The sequence below is a fragment of the Cygnus olor genome, chromosome 20 (genome assembly GCF_009769625.2).
Source record: "Cygnus olor isolate bCygOlo1 chromosome 20, bCygOlo1.pri.v2, whole genome shotgun sequence".
Taxonomy (NCBI): Eukaryota; Metazoa; Chordata; class Aves; order Anseriformes; family Anatidae; genus Cygnus; species Cygnus olor.
The window spans coordinates 7663856-7675555 of NC_049188.1; the positions used below are offsets into that span (position 1 = coordinate 7663856).

Below are 11700 nucleotides of genomic sequence, written 5' to 3' on the forward strand. Positions count from 1 at the left end.
ACATTCTTACTTTGGGTTGGAGACACTCGCACTAGATTATGTCTGGCAAGAGAAAAACATGCAAATAAGAATGTGAAATAATTCATGAACTGATCTCTCGCCACCTAAAAATATTGGCCCTTTGTCCTTTTATTTTTCACCACTATTTATCCAGCTCTGGGTGCAAGCTGATACCTTGTAGAAAGCTTCCTGTATTCCTCAACCTGCTTTGTGATCTTGAGATAGCAGAAGCATCTCTTCTTTTTGCTAGCCTGTTTAAGTGTGATGTCTAGTATTTTTTAATCCTTTTGTACATTTGTTTCACAGAGACATTCTGTTTATAACAATACAAAGCCAGCCAGCAAAGGGGTTGCCAAGCACGCAGAACTTTCAGACCTTCCTCTTGCAGGTAAATTGCAGTAAATGTACAAATGCTGCCTCTTTTGGCCAGCAAAAGCTAATCATTAAATGTTGGTCTTTCTGGGCCGTTTTTCCTCTTCACGTATGGTCAAAGGAAACATGAAGAAGTGTCTTTAGTGTCTCTGTTTTAGAGAGCTTTTTAATTTTGTCATGTTTCCATCTTGCTCTTAGCCTTAGAAAATTAAAAAAAAAAAAAAAAAGCTGATACAATATGGTTTGCCAACACAAACTTGCCGTCTGTATTTCAAAGTATCCATGGCACCTCTTTAATCCATACCGTGGAGCTGAAAAGGACTGAATTTTGTTCAACATATATGTATCTGGAATAAACCCAGGGCACTGTCTTCTGGGGGTCTGTTTGTTTTGAAATTGGGCTTCATTTGAAATACATGAAACATTTCAGATACAGATGCAACTGTTTTAGGAGCAGTCATATTTGGGCTTGAAGCAGTTTGTTTTGTAAGTTCTCAAGAGAGGCATTTGTTTTTCTTTCACACTTTGCTTTTGTTCTCTTGTCATTTAATATTCTTTTCTACCAGTGTTTGTTTCCCTTTTCTCTAGGGCCCTTTATTTTGCTTGTCTAGTCCTGGATGTAGTTATTGCATTGGAATCAAAGCTAGTACCAATAGATTATTGAATTTTTAAGGACAGATGAAGTATTATATTCATGTAGTCAGGCCTCAATGAAACTGGAGGCAGTTTCTGCAATAGTTTGTTAGCACAGGAGAGAAATTAGAACCTGCCTACCTTTTAAACTCTTCAAATAATCTGCTAAGATGCCCCTTCCAGGATTCAGAAGCGAAGAGATACTGGATCTGAACAGTAAAACAGTTTATAAGGTGGATGGCAACATAAATAACCATTAATCCTGTCTGTGCTACCAGTTTCTCCTACAAGAGTAAATGATAAGCAAACAGAAGTTATTAGTGGAACAGACAGTTTCCTTATATGTGTCAACTGATTTCCAGAAAATGTCTTGCAGGAGAGTGTACTCTGATCCTGAACAGAACATAAAACCATTTTAGTCTCTGCCTATTTACTGTACGGTGAAGTAATCTGTCAGCTATAATATAATAATATAATGCTGTTCCCTAATAATAAGTATCCCAGTTCAGGCTGTGGATAATTGCTGTATTACCCGTAGACAATTGTTCCATGAAAATCTGTTTAAATCAACAGATATTTTATTAGCCATTGTATGGTAAAAATTTATGGTCACTTATCTAACAAGTTCCTGCATGTACCACTTCTCTCTGTACCTGGGTTTGATTTAGTTCCAGTAATCTATAGCAAATGCTTACTCACTATAAAGTTGTAATAGCTCTGGTTCCAATCTAAATAATCCTAGAAGGCAGTTGATCCAAGTCCTATGCAAACAAGGCTGAATTAAAAAATATCCCCAAGGAAATTCAGAGTGAAGTAGTCTCCATAATAATAATCTTCTGGCTGATTCCATCTGACTAATATCATAGCAGGGTTCTGTGATGTCCTTAATCTGACCCAAATGTTATATTATTGCAGAGGAGAGCGGATTACTTCACAGAGAGAGCAGGTTTTTGACCATGATCTTTTCAGTTAGAATCATAGGTTTACTGGTTCTGTCCTGGAGTGTCTGGGAGCCAGAAATAAGTCAGAGGAAGTATATTACTCATGCAAGAGAGACTCAAGGTACAAGGGTGGATACCAGTATTGCACCACTTTGGCACTACCGTGTAATTCAAGCCAGTAGCCAAAAAGTTTCTTTAAATAGTGCAAACAGATTGTGCTAACAGGATGTGATTTTCCTTAATCATTATTATCTCATTTCTTTTTCCAAATGGCTCCTAATATACCCTCGTCTTCTTCTTCCTTTCTTTGCAGTTATATAGCACAGTACTTCCAATAGCTTTTATTCCTGTCTGGGAGCCTTCCTTATCCTTCCCTTTCTTGTACCACACATGAATGCGTCCTGAATGATTGGCACAGCACTTCCTAATTGCACCATGCCATTAGCCAAGTCCAATTATGTTAATGACAATTTAACAGTGTGCTTTTTTGCCACCCTTGCAGGCTAGTGAGAACCCTACATCCCTCTTTATAATGTTCAGATTTTACCTATTGATAGGCCCTTTGTTGTAAATCTGTTTCTCTAAACAAAATATTTTTAAATTTAAAACATCAAGAATCATTCGTTGAATGCCTGTCTGACTGGCATGGCTATTTAAATTTGAGATAACTGGGAGAAACCGTTGGCAGTTCTCCATCAACTCAACCTAAAGAGGAGTTAGAAGAGTCATATGCATGTGGACCGTACGGTGGAAAACCACCAAAAGGCATAAAAGCAGATTTTCTGTATTGCCTTCAAATGACAGAGGGGTAATATATCCAAATATTCATACACAGACAGACATGTGGAGTTACTTCTTCTAAATAAGCTCAGCTGGTTGGGAAGAGAGGGCCTCCCTTTTCAGGGAGGTAAATGAAGTCTAGGGTTTCTGTTCTGCATTTTCTAGTATGCGGTATTTTAAAGCATTATTCTGCATGTTATTTCTTGTTACGAATTTATGATGTACACGAAGAAAGGGCAGAAGAGTGAAGGGAAGGATGATCCTGACTGAGCAAGGTGTATGCAAACACAACAAAGCTCTGCCAACAGCCAGGATTCTTGGAATAAGACAGTCTCCCAGGACTGGATTCTGTCCTTTTCCATCAAGATGACTTAATAGATCGGAACTTAGCGGCCGCCTCTGCTGTGGAAAGAAGGTGCAGGAATGCCTATAGCTCTCAGCAGCTATAAATGCTGTTAGTCTAATGACTTCCAGGAGCCAAAGCAAGGGCAGCTGCATGCCTATGGTTACCACGCTCCATTTGGAAGGATGTGCTTGTCTGGCAACTGCTGATACACCCCAGCTGAAAAGAAATTTAGGAGCGATTCACTGATACTATCCTTTGCTGAAGCTGAGATAAGAAGGAATTCATACGTTTAGGAGATCTGACATTATTTAGTAATTAACATAGGGAAGTAGCTGAAAAGAAAGACAAAGTTAAATGTTCTGCATTCAATTAATTTCTGATACCTCATAATGTGCTGCTCATAGATCCTGGCTTGTTGACAGTCTGTCTACAGAGAAGAAATGGATAACTCTGTTATTCATCACTCTCAGTTGTAATTGATGTGCATTGGGGAGATAATTTGATTTCTATGATCTCTGGCTTCTGTTCAAAAACTTATCAGCATTGGGTTCCATGGCTACTAATTTTGTTGATTTTTTAAATATATATGCACACACACATAAATATATATCATAAAACCAATATGTAATATTTAAAAATACTTAATATATGTCATAATAATACAGATGCATCTGCTATGAACATATTGAGACTTCCCAAAGTCATGTTAGATAGGATGCCAAGCATCATGTGGTAATAAATGCCTTTTACTGCTGGGTTGTATTCAGAAGACAAGAGGTCGTCTTGTTACATGAATACTAGTGGCAAGAAAAGAAATTATTATACTAGGGCTGGTCAGTCATCTGGTGAAGATATCTGGTGATCAGCTTTTGAACCTTTAAGTCTGTGGATTTTGGTATTTCCCCTCATTCACCTGAGGCCCCTACCCCCCAGCAGGAGTATCAATCACAGGAAACCAGGCAGTCTGTATTGTTGAAATCATCAAAGCCATTCGTTGTTATGATCACCTCTAATCTGCTCAAGGTTTCCTAGTCCCATGTGTGTTTAATGAACAAATGAGTACATTTGTTTAGAATCAAAACAACAGACTACATATTGTGTGCTGGGTGGCAGGACAGTGATTAATTGAATTCCTCAGACTGCAAACTGACAGCTTTTCTTTTTTTTTTTTTTAATTCCCACAGACCTTCTGAAGGGGAGAAATGAAGAGCTGAAACCAGACCATTACCTCCGTAAAAGCCCGTCCCTGGAATCCCTGAGCAAACCCCCTATGGCCTTCAGCAGCAGAATGCTTACCTCAACCTCCAGCAGCTTGAAACCCCAAAGCAAACTCAGGTACCAGCTAAGTTTCCTGGGAAAAACAGCACATTGGAAAGATAGACAGCATTACCTGCCACCAAGATGAACATTTCAATCCAGTGGTTTCTTGTCTCCAGTAGAAAGTCTGCTGGCTACTCTATCCAGTTCTGAATTACCAGGCTGTGTAAACTACACCAGAGCCAAATATCAAAATTCAGGCTATAATAACCACAATTATCTGTAAGATGAGCAATTGTGACAAAACGAGGATAGCAGCTTTTCAGGAGTCACTTTGTTGCATGCCAAAATTCCATCATTATCTTGCTGTAGCTTTGCACATTATGGCGAGTTAAACTTTGAGACTTTGAGGTCTAGGAGAAAGCCAGACACATCATTTTCCTCTCATCTCCACCATTACTCACAGAAGTAAAAGTTGTAGGGTGGAGGCAATGTGAGTGTTTTGACTGATGGCCTTTAACTGTACTCTAGGCCTTGACTGCAACACAGTTTGCAGATATTTCAGTTCATTCAAGAACTCATTCTGCAGCAGCTCAATTGGATGTGAATTTGTTGTCACAGATTCTTTAGATAGAAGGTGTGCTCTGAAAGCTATTACAGTTTGGTTTCCATTTAGGTTCTGTATACTGTCTTGCTTTGTCATATGGATATTATTTATACACTGGAAGAAAAAAAAAAACAGATTGCAAATTTGTATGTATTCTTCTCCCTTATGCCGTCTTGGATTAGTGTGGAGAGAAAAGACCCATTGGCAGCCCTTGCCCGGGAGTATGGTGGTTCGAAGAGGAACGCTCTGTTGAAATGGTGCCAAAAGAAGACAGAGGGCTACCAGGTACATTTTTACTTTTCTCTAGAGAACAGTTCTATCATTTTCTTACACACGTTCAGTAAGCAATGTCACTTCAAAAAAATGTATTCAGTCTTCTGCTTTTTACATGTTTACTTCTGTTGGGTGTTTTCTGTGCTCTTCCTTCAGATTTCTTTTAATGCTGCAGATCCCAATATTGCATTGTCGTAAGTAATTCACATGTAAAAGCTGAAGTATTTGCTGCATCAAAGGTCACTGATGGTGAGAAGCAGTGTATATGAGCAGTGGTTCACTTTGGTATCAATTTTTGAAATGACATTCTAACATTTTTCTATAGGCTTCTGTAGGTGGCATGTTGTTATGAGCGTTTTCTTATTGGTCATTTCTGTAAAACCAAATAAATGATTCTATGTGTGACCTTGACCAAACTGCAATTTAGGGCCCTGCTCTTTCTAATCTACAGGAGTTTCACTGAATTTTACAAAGCAAGTTTTGACTGCTTGAGAACGTGTGATTTCTTTATGGAGTGATTTTCCACTGCTGAACAGGCATAATAATTTCTCCAGTTATTTTACAGCCATTGCTGTGCTCATAAAGCTATTGCTGGTGTTTGTATACAGTTGAGTTAGACCTTGGGCTCTGCTTGTAACTGAGCTGTAGAAGGCAGTTACAGGCAACAGTTCATCCTGTGATATATGCTGGGTGTGCAGGATAGACTTAGTTTGATATAATGTTGAGATTTTTTTTTTCTTAAGAATAATATTGTTTGTTACTTAGAGCAGAAGAACAAAGCAGTTATCACCGCATGATATGCACCCTGGAGCAAGTCTTTAATCAAAGCAGAGCCCATCTTTTAAAGTAAATAATAACATTTTTTTCTTCACAACTGGCTCTTTATGAAGCATTAGCTGCAGGGCACAAGAGTTTGGAAGAAAAGACAGTAGCGTTCTCTTTAAATAAGCTCATCTATGAAAGTGTGAGTTGTTTCTTAGCACATAGCACACATTCATGTGCACATAAATGACTTGCACGAACTTCACAGAAGGACAAGTACCAGAGAAAGCTCTTGCCTTTAGACACACCTTAGAAGCAATAAAGCCAGGGTTAGATTTTAGCCTCCAATCATGTGATACTGCATAAAAGGCTCAAGTAGTGTCCTGTGAAGTTGCATCTTCAACTCTGTTGAATTTATACTTGTATCTCATCTTCTAAAATTCTCCTGGTCTTTGATTAGAAGGTATTGAGGGGGAGGGGATGGGGGGGACACATGAAACATTTCCATCCAGTCCTCAGAAAATGATTGGTGAAATACAACTTTTCCAAGTCTAATTTGTGTTAAGCCAGAAAGCCCAACCCCTGAGTAAGACTTTCTCCTGACAGCATTGCCTTTTTTTGTTTTAAATGTCAGATATAGGAACTTCCTCTACTTCTTTTAAAATAGTCTGACTCATCTGAGTTCACTGTGGGAAGCATTCTCTGAGAGGCAGCCTGTAGTTACCTTTGTCCGATTACACCCAGGTAGGACTGAAGGTACTGCTTTTAGAAATTACTGTACCGCTTGCAGATATAAAGGCCTGCCCTGATGCGGGAGGTACCAGACTAGTGACAAGTATTCCCTCTGTGATAGAACAGAGAAGGAGTTTTGTTTTTCTATCCTGAACCCAAGTAGTGGAGCTAACAGTGTATCGGATAGCAGGCCACCCAGGAGGTATGCGAGCAGCCCGGGTCTATTTGTTTTTCCTTTTAGTATTAGTCTCTGGAGGAAAGCATGTCCCTGGCTCAGAGGACAATGGAAGTCTTTGCTTTATATATGGCTGCTGGAGTGCTGTTGCTACTAACATGACCGTCCAGCTGATATTTCAGAAAAAGCTTTGTCATTTTGGTTCCTGCTCTGCTGAGGCTCTTGTTCGGTTGATGGCCGTCCTCTGTCGTTAGTCTAAAACAGCAGAATGAACTTTCAGCAGTTTTCAAAAAGAGCAGGTACAGCACTGGCACTGACAAACACTGCGTGGGCCAGGAAAAGCTGAGAAGTTCAGCCTGTGGGGTGTGTGTATGTGTTTGGGGGGCTTATTGCCCAGAGTGTTAAGATCTCAGAATAAAAATTAAAATCAGACGTATCAAAGGACAAACAATGTCTTTATTTATGGTGAGAGTCTTGCCTCTCTATCCTCATTGCTTCGTTTAGAGGCGTTATCTCTTGGACAGTCTTCCCCAGATTCTCGTTCCCATCGTGCTCGCTGTGGTGCATTCACTGACTCTTCGTGAACTAGCTTTTCCCTGACCCTTGCACTCTTACGATAAGGCTGATATTAAGCTCCATAGGGAGTTTTTATCATTTTTGAGTACAGAGAGCTGGAGTGGAGTAAAGAACATCATCCTCCTTCCTGCCTTAGCCACTGCACTGGTGGGAATGAAGTAATGAACTCCAGCAAGCAGAACCTGATGACGTGCATCGCTTATTTTTCATACGTAAGACCCCCGTCTGTGAGGCATCATCTGTGCAAATCCCAGCATACTGCTATGTTCTTTCTAACATGAAGCCCAGAACCACAAGTAGTTTGGGAAGCAAACTATTTTCAGCTCAGTGACGCAGTGGAATGAGAGAAAATAAGACTTGATGCTTGGCTGCCTAACTTCTTATTTTCAGTATCACAGTGTGCTGCCTTTGAGGTTTAATATAAGTCTGTCTGCAGTTCTGTGAGCTGAGGAAGAGGAGGGGGATTCCCTTCTGTTTAAATTAGGCAGAAACCTGATTTCATTAAATGATACGAACAAAACGGATTAGAATAACTTGATTCTCTCAGTAGCAGCTACTACCCATGTCCCACATTCCCTGAAGAAAGCTGGATTAGTGACCTAGGAGAGTATCTGGGGATAAGACCTAGGGACCAGTGCACAAGGCTCCACTTTTCAAATGCTTTAATCCATACAAGGCTTATGCTATAGATAGAAATTTACATCCTGCTCCTGGCATATATCCTTACACTGACTACAGGGAACATTCCCTGGCTTTTTACTTCAGTGTGGTGTTCCCTAGGAGGCAATCTCATAAAACAAGAGAGGGACATGGGAACGAGTTGAGAGAAGTGCAACATAAATGAATGTTGGCCTGGAGGGTTTGATTTGTTTTTTTTAAATAAAGAAATTGCATGAGTTTACAGTAACTGAGGGGAAACATGAAAGCGTCTACGCGTCTCTAATCTGCTATGTCATTTCTAAGATCCCTATTTAAACAGTGATTTGATATCAAAAGGTTATGAACACTAAGGAGAAAGTAATATTTTAGAAAATGGAGAAAGAAGTATGAGAATGGAGGTAAAGCTCTTACTGTTAAACTGAAGTTCAGTTTAATGACTAAGAGGAAAAAAATATGGAAGTGAGATTTCATAAACTATGGTATGTTCTAGCACATGATATCAGTTGTCAGGTTTCAATGCCTAGATCAATGTTTTCTGGCATTTTGGGCATCAATTTTGAATAACTGTTCAGGGGAAGTGCAAAGAAATCACAGCATCAAAAAGAATTGCCGTGAAATAAGGCTTTGGGCTTAGTGGCTTTTTGCAACACTTCCTTGAGGAAAATCTCCAGCTTGAAAAACAAACAAGCAAACAAAACAAACCCAACTCAATCTGAAGTGTGGTTGCCTATGAGAAATGTACACTGCCACATCTCTTTTGCTAGACACGCATAGACTGTTCCTCCTGCCTCTCTGAATTTGTTGACATCATGGTATATAATGTAGGGTGATGAGGTGACCAGACTTGAGAACTGCTTTTGTGGCTCTGCAGCTCAATTACCACAAGTCCTTTAAACCACAAAGCCTGCTGAGAGTAAGTTATTTATGTTAAAATAGCTTTTTCTCTGTTGTCTTGTGTTTTTTTCTCATCTATTTAAAAAGATTATACATCATAGGAACAGTGTGAAGTAGAAATTTGGTGCCTCTTTTCTAATAGGCTCTGTTCCCATGAGTCATAACTCCTGGAAGCTGCTGAGAGTCATTGTTGTTGCATTATCACCTTCCATAATCATATCATTAGTGACTAGTGTTATTTAAGTGCTCTGGTTCTATTTGCTCTCTGTGGAGACCATTTGTCAAGGGGCCAAATCTCTCTAGATTAAGTCTGTTGCTATCCACAGAAGTATTGTGAAAACACGGAACATCAAGAGGCACTTAACCCGTGACCATTAAAATTTAGGATTATTATTTCTGCCACATACCCTCTTCAGAGATGAGATGGAATTGCTACCGTGTTAATGAAGATGGCTTGCTTAAAAGAACTGTTTTTGCATTTCTTCCAACTACTACGCATCCATCCTATGGCACAGAGGAAAAGAGAATTTGAGACTGAGTCTTTTTTCCAACGTACCATCATGGTTGTTCCTTTTATCAAGTTACACTTGGTTTAACAGGAACCATTTGGGATCCACTTCTTGAAGAACCACCATCTTTTATACTGAATCTGTCTGTGTGGTTGTTAGAGGAAGGAATGGAAAGTAGGAGGAGATAAGAAATGCTGTGGAACTGACAAGGGGGAAATAGTAGCTGTACCTCCAAAGATTTTTGTATCATATATTCCCTACCCATGCATACAAGCCATTGCTTTATGACTATCACAGTCTGAGTCCATTTTCTCATGGATGGAGGCAGTGCTCCCCATTAGCACTGACAACGACTGCAGGTGGCCGACAAATTGGTATTGGTGGTCTTGGTTTTCACAGGACTAACCTCAGATCAGATTTCACACCATCTGCAGGAATCCCAACAGCATGCAGTAAGTACTAGGTAGCATGACCTTTACCTAGCTTTCACATCATCAAGCAGCTCCTGGAGACAAGAGTTCCTTTTCATTATCCTGCATTAAAATACTCTAGCAACTATGAGCAAAGCTAGAAGAGAATTTTGTTTCCCTGTTTTATTTGGTGTCACTTACCTCTGCAGCAGGTCCCAGGAACACTGTGCAGTATTAGAAAGTATTCTTAGGAGTACATAGGAACTATTTTTAGGGCAATAATCTCCAACATTATGTTGTTTAGTCTGGATTAGTAAAGTACTAAAATATGTACCCTCAGTCATTCTGAATATTTGTCTGGAAAGTTGTGAATTTTTTGATGCTTCCTTTTCTTAAGACACCGATAGCTTTAGGGCTCTGATGAAATATCCTGATGCTGTCTGCAACACTTGAGCCTTAGTCTTTGCTGAATATATTAATAAAAGTGCCTTTCCTATGTAGTGCCTCAGCTAACTATTCGAAAAGAAGAAAAATATCTGCTCTAAGTATTCCTGTTATTATGGCGATTCCAGCCCTGGGAGACAGAAATTGGAAAAAAATTACTTCCAAACATAACCTGAAAGTCATGAAGTGTAATTCTGAGTGCTCTTGCTACTAGAAGCATAAAACTGGTATATCAGACCTTGTAGAAATGGCAGCATCTGCATGATACTACATTCTTCTTGTAGCAAGGATGCAAAAGCTTAGGGAGAAAAATAAAGGTTGTGTCAGTATTTGTTGTTTGTCAAGTAATCTAGTGGCTTGGCAGCAGATATAATATAAAGCTTTTTACCCTTTTGTATTCAATTTAAACTCGGAATAATACTAGCTCTATGTTTATGAATTTGTGGCTTTCTTTTTCTCACAGGAATTTGCATTCCTTTTCTGTTGTGCACTGGATAGTATTTCTGCCATATCGTCTTTGTTCTCGAGCCCTACTCCATGGTATTATCCCCTGCTTCTTCCCATGTTTTTTTATTGGTTTGATGGCTGGATGAGATCCAGCACACATTAAGTATTGCCCGAAGACATACAAAAGCAGATAGGCTGATGAGGATCTACAACGTTCCCTTTGGTCTCATGGCCATAAGGCCAACGTTCCCACATCAGGGAGAACTCTGCTGCTAGGCCCACCAGCCTGGGTGCCGGTTCCTTGGCTGCTGGTGCAGCAAGCAGGCAGGTTCAGGGGCTGCATGTTGTCGGGTCCTGCTTCATAACAGATCCAAAAGCTCCGTCATGGCCAGTTGTACATTAACATGTCTGTGTTCGACAGTTTCTTCCTTATTCTGGAAACCAAGCGTTATATTTAGAAGCAAGAAGTCCATCGTTTCTTCGTACGTCATTAGGGTGCGTAGCTGACTATCTTCTTAAGCAACTGCTGTCTCAATCTTTTTTTTAAGCCTAGACTGAGCACTTTGCCTCACTTTAGCTTTGCATTGTCTTGGACCATAGAAAGGGAACAGATACTATTGCAAATGCTACTGCTGTCCTCAGGTTTGGTGCTCAGCCTGGCAGTGCTAGTAAAGAATCAAAGAACCAAATGGAACAAAAACCAGAATCAACCCTCTCAACCTCTGAACCTAGGCAGAATGTAATTCCTGGGACTTGGCTTGTGAAACAATCAAATCAGATGTTTCCATTGACACTAACATAATGGGGCTTAGTTTTAAAGCCTTGAGAATCCTGGTACAGCTGTGCGCTGTCCTAAAGAGATCAGAAGGAACCCAGTTGTTT

The 11700-nt window shown here is 39.8% G+C and overlaps 1 protein-coding gene across 14 annotated transcripts in view; it reads left to right on the plus strand.

Annotated features, from left to right (window-relative positions):
• SPECC1 (sperm antigen with calponin homology and coiled-coil domains 1) overlaps positions 1-11700 on the plus strand; it is a 97284-nt gene that overhangs the window by 68344 nt on the left and 17240 nt on the right. For all 14 annotated transcript variants that reach the window (XM_040532730.1, XM_040532731.1, XM_040532724.1 and 11 more), the window contains 3 exons: positions 307-388; positions 4257-4407; positions 5119-5221. In XM_040532730.1, the coding sequence (XP_040388664.1) occupies positions 307-388; positions 4257-4407; positions 5119-5221 (336 nt within the window). The remainder of the gene's footprint in view (positions 1-306; positions 389-4256; positions 4408-5118; positions 5222-11700) is intronic.